At 44.9% G+C, this 20838-nt stretch overlaps 1 protein-coding gene across 2 annotated transcripts in view; it reads right to left on the bottom strand.

Annotated features, from left to right (window-relative positions):
- Hnrnpm (heterogeneous nuclear ribonucleoprotein M) overlaps positions 1-20838 on the bottom strand; it is a 335755-nt gene that overhangs the window by 24983 nt on the left and 289934 nt on the right. Inside the window, exons 1-3 of one of the 2 annotated variants that reach the window (XM_070002423.1) lie at positions 19185-19335; positions 8407-8576; positions 213-265 (exon numbers count right to left, since the gene is read on the bottom strand). The exons of the other annotated variant lie outside the window; for it this stretch is intronic. Coding sequence (XP_069858524.1) covers positions 213-265; positions 8407-8576; positions 19185-19297 — 336 coding nt within the window. The 5' untranslated portion in view covers positions 19298-19335. Of the gene's footprint in view, positions 1-212; positions 266-8406; positions 8577-19184; positions 19336-20838 lie in introns of those variants that run through there. 2 annotated transcript variants of the gene reach the window in all.

Below are 20838 nucleotides of genomic sequence, written 5' to 3'. Positions count from 1 at the left end.
CAGAATACCAAAAAGCTCTTTGGCCAGCCATTTGGAAAAGCGGGACTCCCGTTTGCAAACCCCCTCCCCCCTACTGGAGTGTTGGCAAGATCAAACATAGCTACTGTAACATGAGCACTCACTGCCTTCCTGATTTCATTCGAGTCCACGCCACCATACAGTTACATTTGTCATGTAGTAAATCCACAGAAGAAATTCTCTCAGACACTTACCCTTGACTTTCCTTCAGCGTCCATTAAGAGCTCCACGTATGTTACCTCACCAACTACAAATCAGTTTCCAGACGACACATAAACCAAGGGAGAAAAGCCAAGAAAACAATGGGAATTTAGAACAATCATCAGCAACCTTGTATGGAGCCTCTGCCTTATAAGAAAGCCCAGAAACACTCCATATTCTCTAAACCACCAAGCTAGGCATTACAGGTGTGCAGTAAAAGTAGGTGAAAACTCATTAACAATATGTCCTTGATTTTCCTCCCGCCACAAACAAGCTACTTCCACAGATTTCCATTGTCGATGGCCCTGCCTGGAATACTCACTCATGACTAGAGGCAATCCAAATCTCTAGGAAAGAAGTCTGCACAATTCACTTTCTAGGAAGGGAGGGAAAGTTTTACCTCTATGCTCTTACTATTGACAGCAGGTTAAACAGCACACAGGTTGTAATGCCACAGATTGGAGCTCGCCCAGTAACTAACATAAAGATGGGTACGAGCTCAAAGGCACAGAATGGCCGCAGGCCAGCTTCATGGGTGTGCAACCTGACACAGCCCGCATGGGTTTAATGTTTTTAAGGCCATCTTGAAATTCTTCATTTGTGACAAGAGGCCCTTCACTTTCATTTTGCACAGGACCCCACAAATTCAGTAGCTGGTCCTACACACAACACTAGGCCCCAAAGCTTAGAAACAGAATGTTTAAACATACAATCCGAAAACCGTAACAGCATCTGGATTCTCTTCAGTGAATTAAGACAGCCTTTACTCTGGCTGCCTGCTAACCCTCCCCATAAGAGGATACAAATTCAAATTTAGGGTTCAGGTGGTAACTAAACAATTAAGTAGACTCACATAGTTCTAAGCCACACAAAGAGGGGAAAATTGAAAGCTTTCAAGAGCTACTGCAGATTTTCCTCAAGGTTTGGATTGCCAACTCATGACCACCATGACCAGATGTTAGACTCCATCAATACAACCACCAAAATGGCTGCTGAACTTGAAGATGGCACACAAAAAACAACCTTAAAGCATTAACGGGAGCACAAGATCTCTAAACAGACTCTCAAAAGTTTAAAAGGGAGGAGCCTTTATGTCAGAAACCTCCCCACTCCCACTCTTTCCAAAGAATGAACTCATCGAAGTCTGGTTTAGCTGGATAAGGGTAAAATGAACGCACTACTGGCCTTCATTGATCTTGCTCATTAAAATATGAGGATCTATCTGTCTTTTGTTTGGTCGTGGGTCTTGAACTCTGGGCCTGGGTGTTGTCCCTGAGCTCTTCAGCTCAAGGTGAGCACTCTACCACTTGAGTCACACGGCCACTTCTGGTTTTCTAGTGGTTAATTCGAAGTTTCATGGACTTTCTTGCTCAGGCTGGCTTTGATCCTCAAATCTCAGCCTCCTGAGAAGCTAGGATTACAGGCGTGAGCCACCAGTACCCAGTTGAAGATTTTTCAAATCCATACAGCAATGAAACTTGTGTGGAAAAAAGGTAAAATTATTTCACAAATAAAAATCAATGTGCTGAAGGACATCTTTACTAATAGAGTGCAGTAACTGAAGGCAAGAAGGCCAAGTGGAAGCCATCACCTTGCCTTCCTAGTTCTTTCCAACAAAACAGGAAGGAGGATTAATGCAAAGGAAGGAAGAAGGAAAACAAGAGGGACCAATCTAGTTAACTTGTGGAGTATGCACTCTCAAGGGACAAGTTTAAAAACAATCCCAGCCAAAGGACAGTCATGCAAATTGGCTTTATTTTACCCTTACAAATAAAGCAATTCCAAAAGTACAGTTCACGAGGCCATGTTAAACACCATTTATTTCAACAGCAGTAGCCATTCAAGGACCAATAGCTTTTGTCTCCAAGTATCCCAAACTTAATTCCTACAAGCTGTGCCCACAGCTCAAAAAACCTTAAAAAAAAAAATCACTCTCTGAATCAAGACAGTTGTAACTGTTTGTCAAAACTCAAATACTGTTGCACTTGAAAGTTTCTAACCTGTGTCCAGAAAGTTATTATTGTAACCTATAAAGCAAGCAAATCCAAACCAAACCTTTCACCACATCACCAACAGTTAAACCAAGTATCATTTAGCATTCCAGTGGTGGCACCCTCAGCTTCAATCTTGTGCACTTAAAAAAAAAAAAAAAAAAGCTGCCTAAAAATGTTTCTTATAGCCAGGCGCTGGTGGCTCACACCCATAATCTTAGCTACTCAGGAAGCTGAGAGCTGAGGATCACAGGTTCAAAGCCTGCCTGGACAGGAAAATCCATGAGGCTCTTATCTCCAAGTAACCACCAGAAAACGGAAACTGGCACTGTGGCTCATATGGTAGAGTGCTCACTTTGAGCTGAAGGGCTGAGGGACAGTGCCCAGGCCCAGAGTTCAAGCTCCACAATCAGCAAAAAAATAAAGTTTCCTTTTCTGAGTGCCAGTGGGCTCAGACCTATAATCCTAGCTACTCAGGAGGCTGAGAGCTGAGGATCAAGGTTCAAAGCCAGCCTGAGCAGCAAGACCCTTATCCTCTACTAACCACCAAAAAGCAGGATGTGGATCTGTGGCTCAAGTGACAAAGAGTGCCAGCCTTGAGCAAAGGAGCTCAGGGACAGTGCCCAGGTCCTGAGTTCAAGCCCCACAACCAACAAAAAAGGAAAATTTTGTTACTCCCTTTTCCCCTTCCAGTGGAGTAGGTGACATACCCATGTATGTCATGGCTTGAACTTGAGTAGTTCTAGGGCATCAGCAGCAACTAACCATGCTCCTTACCAGATCTTAACACTGTAAATCTGTAAACCTTTATCAAGTTAGATTAGGAGGTCTGCATTTGTTTCTGATTTGTGCTTTCCCTGTAGGAAGAGACAGCTTCCTTAGTGGCACTATGGTAGATCACAAAGAGGCTCAGGGACAGCACCCAATTCCTGAGTTCGACTAGGACTAGCGCAAAAAAAAAAAAAAAGCTCATTTTTTAGTTCTACTTTACTAAAGCCAAATTTTGTTTTGTGTAGTAAGGACAGTGTCAGAATTTGAAAGCAAAACTTGCCGATTACATACACATAAGCCTGTCACATTCCACAAAGCAAGTGTACAAGAACAAACCATCCAGAGCACATCACTGTCTCAGGCAAGCTGGAGCAAGGCCAGAGGTGAAATTATTTGGCACCAATGAAAATAATACTCTGCTCCTGGTGCAATGATAGAGCCCATGAAACCCCAAGAGGCAGCTAAGATAAATTCCACTGCAGCTTTAAACATGAAAGTACGTAAATGAAAATAGTAACGTCTGACAAATCTAACACCAAACGTCACACTCTACCTTATTTTAATATGCTAAGAAATCAGTTTGGCCAACATTTAAGTGGATTATAAAAGTACTGCTTCACAAACAAAATACATTCTCAGTGAGCAACTCAAAAAGAACTCAAGCAGTTTGGAGTTGATTTGATTCAATTGTTCCATACAAACTTTCATCACAATAAATGATTGCTTTTGTGTTTCCATTTACTGCTCAGTCTGAAGCATCAAGAAAAGAAAATCAAGATAATACAGAGGCCAAAGTTTCACTGAAGAGAATTCATATGTGATAAGGCCTTTAATTTTTTTTTTTGAGGGGAGTAGGGGAGCTGGGACTAAACCTAGCACCTCATACAGGCATGCACTATACCACGAAGCTACATAACTAACCTCAGCCCCCACAAATATGACAGAGAATGGAGTAGAAAGCAGGGCATGTTGCTCAACAGTTTATTTACCTCATAGTGGTCAACTTTGAGATAGTCACTCTAAGAGATTGTCACAGAGAATAATCAGTCGTTGCAGGTTTCAGAAGCTTCTTTCTCGGATATGACAACTACTTAACCCAGTGACATCTTGACATGTACAAGTCAGAAAATGACTGAGCCACACAGGCTGCACTGCTGGGGCTCATCTTCAGCTCACACAGCATGAGTGTTTCAGCACCAGTCTAATTTCCCACAAGGGAAAACATGAAGGAAAGCAGACTGGGTAGAGACTATGTTTAAATTGAAAGAATCCTGCCCTATAGACTCACAATACAGATTACCTCCAAGAACCAGCAGAAACTTTCTACTGGACTACAATTGCCCTCTGGGCCTCAGTTTTCAGTCAGTTGCAATCTGAAATTTACTTAAAGTAATACATTAAATAATAACAGATGGATTAAGTGCCTAAAGAAATCTCTGTGTACACAAGTTAAATTGACTGCTCCTAAACTTGGGATTGATTTAAGTATAAAGGACATCAGGGACCTTCCTCTCTACCCCCTCCTACCTAGGCTCCGTGTTTATTCAGTAGTAAGCCCAGGCCTGCGTAGGTGGCAGCTGCCCCAGCTCCATACTGGCTCTCTGGGTAGACCAGGAAAAAGCAGCCCAGCACCCGGAGGATTTCATGTTCTCCAGTGGAGTGCAATACTACTTTAATTTTAAATTTCTAAGGATCCTCTGGCCACAGAAATTTTTATACTTTGTGCCCTTATGATAAAACTTTTTTTGGGGGGAGGGGGGTCTGGTCGTGGGGCCTTGAACTCTGGGCCTAGGTGCTATCCCTCAGCTCTTCAGCTCAAGGCTAGAGCTCTACCACTTGAGCCACAGTGCCACTCCGGCTTTTTCCTTTTGCTTATGTGGTGCTGAGGAATCCAACCCAGGGCCTCAGGCATGCAAGGCAAGCGCTCTACCACTGAGCCACCTTCCCAGCCCAATAAACACTTTTAGCTTGTGGATCTTATCATCTCTCTGTTGAAGCAACTGAGTAGCTGTGGACTGTTATAGACACTTTCCAACCTGGTCTGACAATCCCAATTTAAATTTCATATGACCATGGTTCTCAATTGTCTTGTTTTGAGCTATTTGTTGTTGTTGTTTTTTTTTACTTTTCAGGAAGTCTCCAGCTCCCAACTGTTTTTTCAACCCAGAAACTCGTAGCACTCTGCATGAGATAAGTTCAAGGCCAGCCTAGGCTACAATAGTAAGCTCAAGGTCAACCTCCACTACATAGTGAGACCTTGTCTCAAAACAAAACTAGTAAAATAAAGCATAAACAAGAGGAAAGGCAAGAGTATCTTTTCCTCTGTTCCACTAGGTGAGCTAGAGTAGGAAGTGGAAAGCAGGTACACAGGCAAAGGGCAAGATATCAAGTGCCTATCCTATGTTCCTAATTGATAGGAAGAGGGGGTTAAGAAAAAGTAAATCTGGCTTAGAACAAAATGAAGCTCTCAAAATACATTTTTCTCTTTAAAACCAGCAATGTTGACTTCATGACTAATGCCAACCAAAAAAGTCTTGTGAGCCAGGCAGTGGTGGCTCATACGTGTAATCCTAGCTACTTAGGAGGTTAAGATCAGAGGATCACAGTTCAAAGCCAACCGGGCAGGAAAGTCCTTGTGACTCTTACCACCAGAAAACTGTGGCTCAAAATGGTAGAGTACTAGCCTTGAGCAGAAGAGCTCAAGGACTGCCCAGGCCCTGAGTTCAAGCCCCCCAACCAAGAAAAAAAAAATGTTTTGTGATTCTATAGAGAAGGAAAAGTGTAAAAGTCTACTTCATATGGTATCAGATTAACACCAGAATGTCCTAGAATGGAAAATATACACCTGGTGAACAAAAAGGGGAAGATTAGGAATCAGGAAGGGTACTGGTACTTAAAAGACAATTTCATGCATGATTATCCTTAGAAAAGCTCCACTCTTGGCAAAAGTACTACTTTAGCTCCCAGAAGCTGCAATTAGACACTGCTGCAAATGACAGAAAATTCAAGTTGAGGACAACTAATTCTAGTTCTCATTCCACTAGTTTCCTCAAACAACAGGTCTAGGGTTTCATCAATCATAGTCTCTTCAAATGCAGACAGAAGAGGGGTTTGATTATTGTGTCTTCCCAATCTCTGTGGTCTGTCCACCTGGGATTATTTGGAGACTATACTTTCAGGCCATTAGTGTCTATATGCCATTTTTTCTTTTGCCAAGTCTTCAAAAGAACTTAAGACCTCCTGCCAAGAGATTTCAAATAATTATTTAAAATAACCATGTAGACATATTTTTGGTATTCCAAGACATGAGTATAAGTCTATTTTTCAAACCTCATAATGAATAGATATTTCTTAAGGAGCCCTATGCATGTAAACAATTTCTTTAGATTTCATATACTGAAAAGATGAACATCACTATAAAAAATATTACCTTTCTGTTATGAATCACTTTACCCACAATGCACTATGACTAATTTAATTAATAGCAAAGTAATTAATTTAACCAGAACAGGGGAGCTCTAAACAAGAACATTTTAAGGTTCATTAAAAATAACAAACAGATTTACTGCACACCTGTAATTCTAAATTACACCACCAAAAATACACTGAAAGGGCTGAGCCCAGGCATTCATAGCAGTATGCCAGGGGAATATGAGAACCAGTTTGGAAGTATCCAAATAAACCACCAGGCTGGCTCCACACTTAATACTGTGCAAATAGTAGATTGAGGTGAACTGCTTCTACATCCAGAAACGGCATGGCTGCTGCTGCTGCTACCAGCTTGAAGGCTTCCAAAACTGAATTACTGAATTAATTGTAAAGATATCACCTATTTATCCATCATGTCCCAAAACAGTTTTACACACTCCTAAAAATGAAAAATAATTTGGCCTGCAATCTCTTACAAAAATTCTAACAAATTACATTTTCAAAGCCACATTCCTGGTTCTTGGAACTACTATGCCTTATTATCAATGGAAATAGCAATTCAGCAGTTCAACCAAATCACAAGAACACAAATTTGGGGGTTATCCCAAAACTAAGTCAAATAATACCCAACCATACTGTTCAGAAATTCTAAGCTTATATTAAAGCAGCAGTCCCAAAAACCAAGAACACTGCATCTGGGATGCCACATGACACGTCCTTCAGACAAAAGAAACTTCACTCTTGCCCCAGGAGCACTGGCAGGAATGATTTGGCTGATCAAGGCAGGAAAACACACGTCACACCAGAACATGTTTCCATCTGTGTTATCTGGAGAAGTACAAATGGGAGCAGCATACATGACTGTATGCAGTCTCCCTGTGCCCAGTGCTTCTTATATGTCATGGTAAAGGAAGTGATAGGATAAAGATGGCAGTGGCCATTAATGGCTTCAAAACCCAATTCAGGGAGCACCAATACACATACCGAAAGGCCTGGCCAAGAGGCATCTTTGCCACTGAAATGTCAATCATTTGACAAATCAAGCCTATCTCTCTCTTCAATATGAATGCTCCAGAAAAGCAATACCTTTCACTCCTTCAAACAGCCTTCAAACACTCCTTCACAGCCTTCATTAAGGCTGATTGATTATAGCTTCTGCCAGGAGAGGAGCTCAAGGCACCACACAACTTGTTCTCTATGAATGTTTTGTCTAAACCAGGGCTGAGTGATCTCTTTAGTCCTCAGTGCCACCAGCAGGACCAAGAATCGGCAAACAGAAGACAACAACAGAACAGGAGTGAAGGAGAGGATTCAGCAGTGTTCAGAGGGGAGGCAGATGACAATGGGGTGGTCTCCTCAGACCTCCTGGTGGCAGTAGAGCTGAGTTTGCTTCCCCTGTCCTAAGCCAGGATTTGGACACCTGACTAGAACAATATGCACCCTTATTTAAGACATTTCATCACAGGAGATTTCTTTGAACTCTCCAACTATATAATCTCTTTTTTTCTTTTCTTTTTCTTTTTTTTTTTAACCCAAAGCGGGGAAGCCTAACAGGTCAAAAGAGAAGCTAGGATTTTACAATCTGGAATTGAGCAGCACAAATTCCAGCTACCAAATATTGATCCTAGAAGGACATCACAAAATTTAAACAAACTACCTTCCTGCCAGACTCTAAGAGATTAATCTCCATTTTAGTTAAAAAGAAAAATAGCCTGAAGAATTTGATAAACTTCTTTAACACAAATAGGCTCCCCTCAAACCTAACTGAGCCCTACTAATGGTAGTAAGCCAATAAAATCATCTGTAGGCCAGAGGCCTATACCTTGGTCTGACACATGGACTTGACAACAGTAAGAAGTGAGGTGGGGTTAAGTCTAAACCTGGACACAACACACTCTCTTCCAGAGCAACTTCCATTGACAAAAGAGAAGCAAGGAATTAGCCACAGAGAAGACACACCAACCTTCTTACCCTACTCCACCACCAGTACCATTACCTTTTTCTTTAACCAGGTCTTTAAGTGACTGCCATTTCACATCAAAAGGTATGTTTGTAATGAAGGCTCTGTATCTTTTAGTTGGGTTGGCGTAGGGCTCAAAGCGGCTGCCTCCTCTTTTTATGTTTTTCTCCTTCCTCTTCTCATTCTGAGTAGGTCGTTCTCCTTCACTGAATTCAAAAAGAGAAAAATAATAAAGGGTTTATATGTCAGCACAGTGTGAAAGCCAATGTTGACTTGCCAGCTTGCAATTCCGTAGGCATGTAGAACAAGACCAATACTGGTTTTTATTTAGGACATTCAAGCTAAAAGCCTCCATACCAGGCAGAAAGTTGTAATGATGCATTCTGGTGGCTCATGCCAGTAATCCTAGCTATTCAAGAGGTTGAGATCTGGGGCTGGGAAGGTGGCTCAGTGGTAGAGTGCTTGTCTTGCATGCATGAAGCCCTGGGTTCAATTCCTCAGCACCACATAAGCAGAAAAAGCCAGAAGTGGTGCTGTAACTCAAGTGGTCGAGCGCTGGCCTTGAGCTGAAGAGCTGAGGGACAGCGCCAGGCCCAGAGTTCAGGCCCATGACTGACAAAAAAAAAAAAAAAGAAAGAAAGAGGTTGAGATCTGAGGAGTATACCTTTCTCAAGAGAAAAACTTTCCTAGGCTCATGAACATCCTTATGGACTGTAACAAGAGAGGGGGTCCCAGCTCAAGTGCTCTTATTCCGAAGTAGAAAAAGGAAAAAGGGAAGGTATTTTAGAAAGCAGAGGAGCAAAGTCCTGCAATACTGGTTCCTAAAGGATCTAGAGAACTGCAGCCCCAGGCAAAAACCATTAGACCCTATCTGAATAATACCAGAAGGGAAAAAAAGCTAAGAGGATGGCTCAGGTGGTGAAGGGCTGAACCAATTCTAGTTTCATGTCTTCTGCTGTGTTGGGGGGATACAGAAAGATGCTGAATTTCTACCTTCCAAGAGTCACAGGTCCAAGGTATTTGCTTATCAAGTTACATTTCCTTATTTTTTATTTTGCCTCTTATTGATATCACAGTGAAAATTTGCTAGTCTCTAGTTAACAATCGGTTTGTGTTCACACATAGCTTTGTGAAAATTTTAGTGCTTAATCCATGTTAAGAATCATGATTAAAATCTTTCTAGCTTGGGGGGGGGGGGAAGAAAGATGAGGCTGATATTTAGTAGAGTTCAGTGTTTAGTTAAAACTAAATTACTGGGAAGGGCTAGGAGGATAACTCAGTGGTAGAGGATGTGCTTACAGCATATGCAAGTCCCTGGTTTCTACTCCTAGCATGGAGTGGGAAAAGGAAGCATTAGCCACTCAATTCTGCTAGGTAGATGCCAATATGCAAACAAATCCACCTTTGGCAAATAAGGGTGGAGACTCTGTTGGCTTCCCCTTCCCTGATAATCTCTTTTCCAGTCTCTGTCTGGAAAATAAAGCATTGGAGACTGCCATGCTGGACTTCTCTAGGTTCTACAGATACAATTCTGGTTTGGAATAGAACATGACAAAGTTTCCAAAGAAATACACACTTCCAAAGCACAGGTCATCAAAAGCTAACTGCAAGCCAGGTACTGGTGGCTCACGCCTACAAGCCCAGCTACTTAAGAGGCTAAGATCTGAGGATTGTGGTTCAAAGCCAGCAAGAGCAACAAAGTCCATGATACTATCATCTCCAATCAACTATGAGAAAACTAGAAGTGGCACTGTGGCTCAAAGTGATAAAGCACTAACCCTGAACAAAAGAGATCAGGGACTGTGACCAGGCCTTGAGTTCAAGCCCTAAGATGGACCAAATAAAGAGTGTCAGCAATCCTGTGCACAGCCAGAGCAACAGGCATGTACAGGTAGACTGTGCTGTTCTCTTAGATGCTGTGTGAGTTCAGCCATCTCAGACTATAGAGACCCCAATGGGAGATGACAAGTGGGAGACTAAACGTGTACATTTCTGCTTCCCACCTAGTGACCCCCCCAAAGTCCAGGCTCTAGCAGAATTTGTGATCCACAAAATCACTAGGAAAAAAAAAAAGCCACAACTATGGTATCAATGATTTATAAAGCTACTTTTAATTTAAAGGGCTTATATTCTGGGATATGACTTTCTTTGGTGGAAAAGGGGACAGTGTTCACTACCAATGAAGGTACCATTAGTGTAACTTATATCCCTACTTGACTAACACAAAGCAAAGCTGCTTCCTCCACATTCAGCAGGCTTCCCTACTCATGGCTGGCAGAAGGATGTGTGTTAGGGCCTCTCTAACTCCCAGATTCCTAGAACTCTTCTCTAGCACTAAGCAGAACTTTTCTCTAGCACTGTCTCCCTGAATGTACAAGCACACATAGCTGAATACAGAACCCACCCCAAAATGAACTCACAACTATGACACAGGTCATCTGCATACTCAGCAAAAAAGCCCTGACCCCCCCCCCCAAAGTTTGCGAGCAGCATGATCTGCCAATCTGTCCTTTACTCTTTCTTAGCAAATAAGGAAAAGTGTTGGTAAAAATTCATAAAATAGATATCAACATATCCCAGTCCACCAGAAGGTCTATAGATAAAAGTGTATTTTTATTTTGTTGTTGGTTGTGAGCCTTGACCTCAGGGCCTGGGCACTGTCCCGGAGCTCTTTTGCTCAAGGCTAGCCCTCTACCACTTTTAGCCACAGTTTCACTTCCAGTTTTTGAGTAGTTACTTGAGGAGTTTCATGGGGACTTTTCTGCCTGGGCTGGCTTCAAACTTCCATCCTCAGATCTCAGCCTCCTAAGTAGCTAGGATTATAGGCTTGAGCCTGCATTTTAATAGTTGCTGTTGCTGGTTTTTTTTTTTTTTTCTTTTTTGGCCAGTCCTAAGGCTTGAACTCAAGGCCTGGGCACAGCCCGAGCTTCTTTTGCTCAAGGCTAGCACTCTAACACTTGAGCCACAGCACCACTTCCAGCTTTTTCTGTGTATGTGGTGCTGAGTTATCTAACCCAGGACCTTCACGCATGCTAGGCGAGCATTCTACCACTAAGCCAGACTCCCAGCCCTAATAGTTACTTCTTAAACCACAAATTTTGAAGACTTTCATTTTACTTTGATACAAGTATAGACTGCTCAGCTTACCTGTTACAACTGTAAATAAATAATTACTGGGGCTGGGAAGGTGGCTCAGCGCTTGCCTTGCATGCCTGAGGCCCTGGGTTCAATTCCTCAGCACCACATAAGCAAAAAGAAAAAAGCCGGAAGTGGCTCTGTGGCTCAAGTGGTAGAACACTAGCCTTGAGCTGAAGAGCTGAGGGACAGCACCCAGGCCCAAAGTTCAAGCCCCACGACCAGACCCCCAAAAAATAAATAAATAAATAATTACAGCCACCGCAGGTAATAGAGTAGTCTATATTCTCCTGATCAACATAGGACTAAGAATAAACTACCCAATCTAATTGCAGATGCTGGGCATTTGGTTTGGGGCTAATCACTTCACATGGCTCAACACTGAGCACACCACCATAACAAATCCTGCTCTGGCTAATCATGATCTCTCCCATCAACTCTCCTCCTAAGTAAACAGGGTTAGAATTCCTACCACTTCTAGCTTTTAAGAAAAACTGGTCTTTCTGAATACCTAATGATCTCTACTAACTGTACCTTTGCAGAACTGCACAAAAAGAACCACGCAATCCAGAAGCCTGGCTCTTGCCTCTAATCCTAGTTACTCAGGAAGCTGAGGTAGGGGGATTATGGTTCAAAGCCAGCCTAGGCAGGAAAAGACTGTGAGAATCTTATCCCCAATGAACCACTAAAAAAGCTGAAAGTGGTGCTGTTGCTCAAGTGGTAGGGTGCCAGCCTTGAACAAAAACAAACCAAAACAAAGTAATTGTTTCACCACAGAATTTCACCTACAGAATTATACCATAAAGATACTCATAAAGGTATGGGAATGTGGCGTAGTGGTAGAGTTCTTGCCTAATATGCATGAAGGTCTGGGTTCAATTTCTCAGTACCACATAAACAGAAAAAGCTGCAAGTGGTGCCGTGGCTCAAGTGGTAGAGTGCTAGCCTTGAGCTAAAAAAGCTCAGGGACAGTGCCCAGGCTCTGAGTTCAAGCCCCAGAATGGCCAAAACAAAAGATATCCATAAAAAAAGATGGAATGCCTATGCCACAGAGGACTCTATATACTCACTGAATAAAAACAGGATTGCTTTGCCATCAATAAGCTTCAACAACATTCCTTTAGGCAAGTTCTACTGTCATTACTTCGGGAGTTCTGAACCAAGGAATACATAGTCTACTAGATAATCTCAAAACCCTGAAATTCTAATCTCATCTGAAAAACAAGAGTACTCCTGTACCCTTGGAACCAAGCCTGATGTAAAGTGATTTATCACAGAAATCCTTTAAGTTTTGACCTCCTTTAATGCAGTGAACAGCACCACTCATCTCCAGGTCCACCACTAGGCTACCCACGTGACTCAGCTTTTACATATGTGGCTCTTTATCAGCGAAAGCACAATCTGTAGCCATGGAGGCACACACAAATGCTGGAGAATCAACAACACATAAAAAAAGCAGGTTGGGAGTCTTTAACTCCTTTTTTTAAAAAAGGTAGGGGGTGAGGGGGGGGCCTGCTGGAAAGGCGGCTCAGTGGTAGAGTGCTTGCCTTGCATGCATGAGGCTCTGGGTTCTATTCCTCAGCACCACATAAACAGAAAAAGCCAGAAGTGATGCAGTGGCTCAAGTGCTAGCCTTGAGCTGAGGGACAGCACCCAAGCCCAGAGTTCAGGCCCCACAACCAACCAAGAGGGGGGAGGGGGGAAGGGGGGAAAGGGAGAAGGGAGGAAGGGAAGGGAGGAAGGGAGGAAGGGAGGGAGAGAGGGAGGGAGGGAGGGAGGGAGGGAGGGAGGGAGGGAGAGCACGCTAGTAAATGTTGAGTAGAAAATACCTCAGGAGCAGTACTGCAGGTACTAGGGTCACTTCTAAGTCTGAACCCCAAAGTTACTGGCCTTTGTTTGGCCTGTTTTCTCATGTATGAACAGAGGTGTTAGTTCTTATGTTTCCATGTTGGGACTTGACACAGTGTCTTAAGGCAATGATTTTCCTACAATAATTTTCTTGACAGAGCAAAGAAGATCTATACATATGTTTCCCCTCCCCCTTTTTGAGGGGGTGCCATTCCTGAGGCTTGAACTCAGGGATTGGGCACTGTTCCTAAACTTTTTTTGCTCAATGCTATATTGTTCTACCACTTAATTAAGAGTCTCAGACTTTCCTTCCCAGGCTAGCTTCGAACCAGGAGCCTCAGATCTCAGCCTCCTAAGTAGGCAGGATTACAGGCATGAGTCACCAGCACCTGGCCCACACATAGCATTTTAACAACAACAAAACATGCTATAAACATTGTTTTAAAACATACCAATCAATGGGGCTGGGAAGGTGGCTCAGTGGTAGAGCGCTTGCCTTGCATGCCAGAGGCCCTGGGTTCGACTCCTCAGCACCACGTAAGCAAAAAGAAAAAAGCCGGAAGTGGCGCTGTGGTTCAAGTGGTAGAGTGCTAGACTTGAGCTGAAGAGCTGAGGGACAGCGCCCAGGCAGAGTTCAGGCCCCACGACCGGACCAAAAAAAAAAAAAAACATACCAATCAAGAGCTCTAGCTGGGGAAACCTAAACATTGAGCCTCCTGAAGAAAATTCAGTTTTAAACTCTATGACTGAAAACCATGGAAATGGAGAGCCCATTTGCGAATTGCCATCGAAACAAAACAAGCAAAACAGGCAGATCTCTGTGCCCTGGGATCTCTTTCTCCAGTCCTGAATAAAATCAAAGAAAGACAAGGTGAAAGCAAAGATTTGACAGTGTCCATTCCAATCAACTAGAAACCCCATAATCTAATGTATTCATAATCTAATGTCCTCAAAAATCCTTTTCCCATGCCGGGCGCTGGTGGCTCACGCCTGTAATCCTAGCTACTCAGGAGGCTGAGATCTGAGGATTGCGGTTCAAAGCCAGCCCGGGCAAGAGAGACCGTGAGACTCCTATCTCCAATAAAAACCACCAGAAAACCGGAAGTGGCGCTGTAGCTCAAGTGGTAGAGCGCTGGCCTTGAGCTGAAGAGCTGAGGGACAGTGCCCAGGCCCAGAGTTCAAGCCCACGGCCGACAAAAAAAAAAAAAAAAAAAAAAAAGTCTGGGCTTGAACTCAGGGCCTGGGAGCTCTCCCTGAGCTTCTTTTTGCTCAAGGCTAGCACTCTACCACTAAGCCACATTCTCAGCCTACCTTCACTTTTTAAAGTGCAGCATCATCTTTAAAAGAATGGGGAAACATAGGAAGCCTGGGTAAACCAGTTCAAATGACTGTTAAGAGAGGTTACTGGAATAGTATATGGCAAGGGCTGGGAACTGAAGTTCTCAATCATAGGAGTTAATACTAGCAGTAGTGCCTCTACAAATTAAGTATACGTTTTTATCTTTAAAACAACCATTCAATCAGGAAATAGGTGAAATCAGACTTTGCCTATGTGTATGCACGTGCGAGTGTGTGTGTGTAATCACACCTAAACCTTAGAAAAAAAAACTTTCAGGGCTGGGAAGGTGGCTCAGTGGTAGAGTGCTTGCCTTGCATGCATGAGGCCCTGGGTTCAATTCCTCAGCACCACATAAGCAAAAAGAAAAAAGCCGGAAGTGGCACTGTGGCTCAAATGGTAGAGTGCTAGCCTTGAGCTGAAGAGATTTTAGGATTGCAGTTCAAAGCCAGCCTGGGCAAGAAAGTCAGTGAGACTCATCTCCAATTAACCACAAGAAAACAGGAAATGGCACTATAGCTCAGTGAGACTCTTATCTCCAATTAACCACAAGAAAACAGGAGATGGCACTATAGCTCAAGTGGTAGAGGGCTAGCCTTGAACACAGAGGTTCAGGTACAGTGTCCAAGCCCAGCAAAAAAAAAAAGGGGGGGGGGAAAGGTAGGTAGGTGTTGGGGGCTCACATCTGTAATCCTATCTACTTAGAAGGCTGACATCTGAGGATAACAGTTCAAAGCTAGCCTGGGCAAAAATTCCAAGACTCTCATTTCCAATTAACCACCAGAAAACCAGAAGTTGCACCGTAGATCAAAGTGAAAGAGTGCTAGCCTGGAGCAGAAAAGAGATGAGGGGCAGTGCCCAGGCCCTGAGTTTAAGTACCACAATCAACAAAAGAAAAGAAAAGAAACAGAGGAGGTGCCAGTGGTTCACATCTATCATCCTTACTGCTCAGGAGGCTGAGATTTCAGGATCACAGTTCAACACCAGCCCAGGCAGGAAAGTCCATGAGACCCTCATCTCCAATTAATTACCAAAAAGTCAGAACTGGAGCTGTGGCTCAAGTGGTAGAGTACTAGTCTTGGGTAAAAAAGCTCAGTGTCAGTGTCCAGGCCCTGAGTTCAAGCCCAGGAATGAAAATAAATAAATACGACAGGCCGGGCGCTGGTGGCTCACGCTTGTAATCCTAGCTACTCAGGAGGCTGAGATCTGAGGATCGCGGTTCAAAGCCAGCCCGGGCAGGAGAGACCGTGAGACTCCTATCTCCAATAAACCACCAGAAAACCAGAAGTGGCGCTGTAGCTCAAGTGGTAGAGCGCTCACCTTGAGCTGAAGAGCTGAGGGACAGCGCCCAGGCCCAGAGTTCAAGCCCCACGACCAACAAAAAAATAAAAATAAAAATAAATAAATAAATACAACAGGGTTGGGTATACAGCTCAGTGGTGGAGCACTTGTTTGGCATGCATGAGGCCCTGAGTTCTATTCCTAGAACCATCATGCATTCGAATTGTTCTATTTAAAAAATAAAGCAGGGGGGGCTGGGAAGGTGGCTCAGTGGTAGAGTGCTTGCCTTGCATGCATGAGGCCCTGGGTTCAATTCCTCAGTAAAAGCTGGAAGGGGTGCTGTGGCTCAAGTGGTAGAACACTAGCCTTGAGCTGAAGAGCTGAGGGACAGCACCCAGGCCCAGGGTTCAAGCCCCACAACCGACAAATAAAATTAAAGCAAGGGCTGGGAATGCGGCTTAGCAGTACAGTGTTTGCCTAGCATGCATGAAGCCCTGGTTCCATTCCTCAGTACCACATAAATAGAAAAAGCTGAAAGGGATGCTGTGGCTCAGGTGTTACAGTGCTACCCTTGAGCAAAAGCAGCTCAGCAGCAGTGCCCAGGCCCTGAGTTCACACCCCAGGACTGGTTTAAAAAGAAAAAAAGAGCATACTCGAAATCCCTGATCTTTACCTCATCTCAATCATTTTCTATTCTCTTCCTCTTAGCCCCTAAACAGTAGTGGAGGGTGGAGTTCCACACTCTACCCTGCAACTTCTATCACAGCATAATCACTACAAAAATATTAACTGATCTCCCTCCTCAAGGAATAGGTTTCTAAAGAGTTCCTTCCAGAACTTTATTGTTGCAAAGGTATGTTTTCCACCTGGCATAGAGGTATCCTCTATTAAGCCTGGCTCAGTCTTTCCAATGAAAAGTAAAATTCGGGTGGTCTGCCAAGTGATTCCATTACAAGATGGCTATTTGAAAATGGATAGTGGACACTGTTGAAATGAACTTTACAACTTGGGGGGGGGGGGAGGGAGAAACTGGGGATGTGGGGAAGGAAGGGATGGAAGGGGAAAAACAAAGGAGGAGGTAACAATGCTCGATAGGAAATATACTCACTACCTTACTCATGTAACCAAACACTATTTTTACAATTTAAAAAAAACCGTATAAAAAAAGAAAATGGACAGTGGAAAATTTGCCTAGCAAATTTAGTCCCAGTGCTATAATCCTCAACAAATTTAACTCTCACCTATAAAGGTTGTAGCAGCACTCCTATGTGGACATAAAAGTATCTTTTTTGGGGGGGGGGGGTCGGGTTGTGGGGCCTGAACTCTGGGCCTGGGCGCTGTCCCTCAGCTCTTCAGCTCAAAGCTAGCGCTCTACCACTTGAGCCACAGTGCCACTTCCGGCTTTTTTCTTTTTGCTTATGTGGTGCTGAGGAATTGAACCCAGGGCTTCATGCATGCAAGGCAAGCACTCTACCGCTGAGCCACCTTCCCAGCCCCAACATAAAAGTATCTTTAAAGCCCTCCAAATAGGCCCTTCAACAAGTCTCCTTGGAAACAAATGCTGAAAAAAGTCAAAATGAAGCTAGGAATATCCTTAGTACAATACTTCACTATAACACATATTCAAGCCCCCTCTCCCCCACATCAACACCACCAACAAATGGGTAGGAAGACACATCCCTATTCAGAGGCTTCTACAGTAAGGTGTTGGGAATAAAGGACACTTTTTCTCTTGTTGCTGTTTTGTTGTTGCCCTCAGAACTGAGGATTAAACTCGCAGTGAAGGAAGTGGCGCTGTAGCTCAAGTGGTAGAGCGCTCGCCTTGAGCTGAAGAGCTGAGGGACAGCGCCCAGGCCCAGAGTTCAAGCCCCACAACCGCCAAAAAAAAAAAAAAAACATACTTAAACTCGCAGTGAACTACTTAACTACATTCCCAGCCCTTTCTCTTTGATTTCCAAGGACCAGAAACTGTTTTTCTTCCTCACCTAAGAGGCTGGAATTTCTTACAGAAGAAACATAATAGTAAAGTAGCCAATACTCAATCCGCAGAGTGTATCACAAAGTTTCACTCCTTAAAAAGTTTGAGCAAAGCACAGCAGGAAATTGGGGGGGGGAGGAGTTTAGTGGCTGATGGCTACATTTTACATTTTATTCCACAGGATGAAAACAAAACAAGTTCAGAACAAGGACAGTGCTGACAGTTGCCCAACACGGTCAATGTGCTCAATGTCACTGAACTGCACACTTAAAAACGGCAAATCTTATGTAGGGAAATTGGGGGGGGGGGGGGAGGGGGAGAACGGATATTAGCACTGTGTGCCCACGACTGCTGGCACTTGAAGCCAAAAACCCTTCTCTGAGTCTTTTTCTCAAGTGACTGCTATCCGTAAGTTGAGTTCCAAGGCAACACAGCTGATCCTTTCCTCCTTTAAGGAAACAAACAAAAACAAACAAAAAGACACACAAAATAATACCGACAACAACAACAACAACAACCAGGGAACCTAAGGCTGAGTTCAAAGCAGGGCTCTGAAAGATGAGAAAGATGATGGGAGTGTGAAACGGGTGGCCCTAAATAACGGAGTTATCTTCCTTTCTCAACAGAGTAGCAATTCTCTCCTAATACCTACTGCGCACCTGGGGAGGAGGCGCGAGAAGCATCGGAGGACTCATTGGGCCGGGACCAGCCGGGGAGGTTCGAAGGCAGGGACCAAGCCGAGGGGTGGGGTGGGGGTCGGGGGTGGAGTAGGATCCCCGACTCCGGCTCGGCAGCCGTTTATCCCCGGCTGACCGCGCGAGAGGCTTTGCGCGCGCACTCTCCCCCCCCTCCCCCCCACTCTTAGGCTCGGGAAACTGAGATCCGAGGCCGAAAGGCCCCGGGGATTGGGAGAGGAGTTGAAACCACTCGTCCAAGATCAGTTTCAGAAGCAAGCGGGTCTCCAACTCGGGAATCTCCAACTCCAGAACCCGCGCCATCACCGGGCTACGCGCAGCGGCTGCACCGCCAACGGTGTCTGTCTGGCCCTGAGGTACTTAAGGCCCGGCAACGGCAGGAAACGAGCCTGGAGACGCACCGCGGGGCCGTCCGGATCCCCGCCTCACAGCCTTGGCTGCCCCCACCACCTGCAGCGAGAGGCCCGAGCCAAGGCCGCGCTGAGGGGGAGGCCGCCGACCGGGAGCCCGACCCGGGAGCCAGGAACCCTGGGATACTCACCCCTTCGGACCCGGAGCCCCGTTGCCGCTTGGCACGCCAGGCGCGCCGCTTTCTTCCTCCATTTTGGGCTCCGTCGCCGTCACCTCCGCCGCTGCTTCGACCCCTGCCGCCATTTTCTCCGCGTCTGGGCTTTGTGTAAGAGAGCGGAGCTGCGCGGAAATGCGCCTGCGCACTCACGTGACCCGACGTGACCAGTAACGCCTGCGCGCGCCGCGACTGGAAGCCTCGGGCCACGCCCCTCGCCCCCCGCAGCCGGAGACTAACCGTTTGGTGGCTTTCATTCATTGCCCGGGACAAACTTGGGTTCAAACACTCTGCCGGCCCAACAAGTCAAGTTGGAGAAGCATCGCTCTTCGCAAACTTACATGCACCCACCTGGACCCAGTGACTGCCATCTTTCTGTAACCAGAGGTGGGGTCCTGCAAGGTCTAAAGGATTATTATAGGCAGGGTAACATCAAACTTGACCTTTCTCCCTCGTGTAATCGGAAAGTATTAGATTTACAAAGGAAACTGCTTGCTCTCCTTAATGGCATCTCTGGAGCATCCTTACATCATTTCTAGGGGCGCCACATTCCAAAGTGAGTTCCAAGCTGTGTGGCTCCTCAGGAGAGGCCAAGAGAGCTAACGTGCTTGGCTATGATCCCAAGAAAACACAGGCAGCTCACCACTCACCTGATGTCTGTGAGGCCCCGCCCACCTGCCTGAGCCGGAATGAGCAATCTCAGGGTTCCAGCCTTTCCAAGTCTTCTCCACTCTCTTCCCTACAGGCCTAGCAGCTCCCAACTTTTGTTTTCTAGTGGTTTTGTTTTTCTTCCAGTACTGGGCTTGAATTAGGCCTGGAGTTCTCTCAGCTTTTCCCACCCAAGGCTGACACTCTACCACTTAAGCCACAGCTTCACTTCTGGCTTTTTGCTCATTAAATGGAGACAGAGTCACAGCCTCTGGAACTACGATACTCAGATCTCAATCTTCTGAGTAGCTAGGCTTACAGGCATGAGCCACCAGCACCTGGGTTTTTCCCCTTTGCAAAACTGGCTTCCCCTTTCCCTTCCCATCTTAGCATATCTTTTTCTTCTTCTTTTTTTTTTTTGGAGGGGGGGTCCAGTCGTGGGGCCTGAACTCTGGGCCTGGGTGCTGTCTCTTAGCTCTTCAGCTCAAGGCTAGCCCTCTACCTCTTGAGCCACAGCGCCACTTCCGGCATTTTTCTTTTTGCTTATGGGGTGCTGAGGAATAGAACCCAGGGCCTCATATATGCAAGGCAAACACTATACCACTGAGCCACCTTCCCAGCCCCTCTTTTTCTTCTTTATAAGTGAGTTATGCAGGGCACTGGTGGCTTACACCTGTAATCCTAGCTACTCTGGAGGTTGAGAGCTGAGGATTATGGTTCAAAGGCAGCCTGGGAAGGAAAAGCAGTGTAACTCATATCTCGAATAAACTACCAGAAAACCAGAAGTGGCACTATGGCTCAAATGGTAGAGTGCTAGCCTTGAGCTGAAGAGCTGAGGGATAGTGCTCAGGACCAGAGTTCAGGCCCCATGAAAAAAAAAAAGTTATGTACCAGGCCTATATTTGTGCAAAAACAACAGAAAGCAAATCCATCAGTTGTAACCTTGAGCAACTTACCCAACTGTTCTGAGCTCAGTTTGTTG

This window comes from Dipodomys merriami, unplaced genomic scaffold (genome assembly GCF_024711535.1).
Source record: "Dipodomys merriami isolate MVZ:Mamm:240054 unplaced genomic scaffold, mDipMer1.0.p SCAF_6, whole genome shotgun sequence".
Classification (NCBI taxonomy): domain Eukaryota; kingdom Metazoa; phylum Chordata; class Mammalia; order Rodentia; family Heteromyidae; genus Dipodomys; species Dipodomys merriami.
Note: the sequence above shows the minus strand (reverse complement) of the source record. Positions and strands in the feature narration are given on the sequence as shown.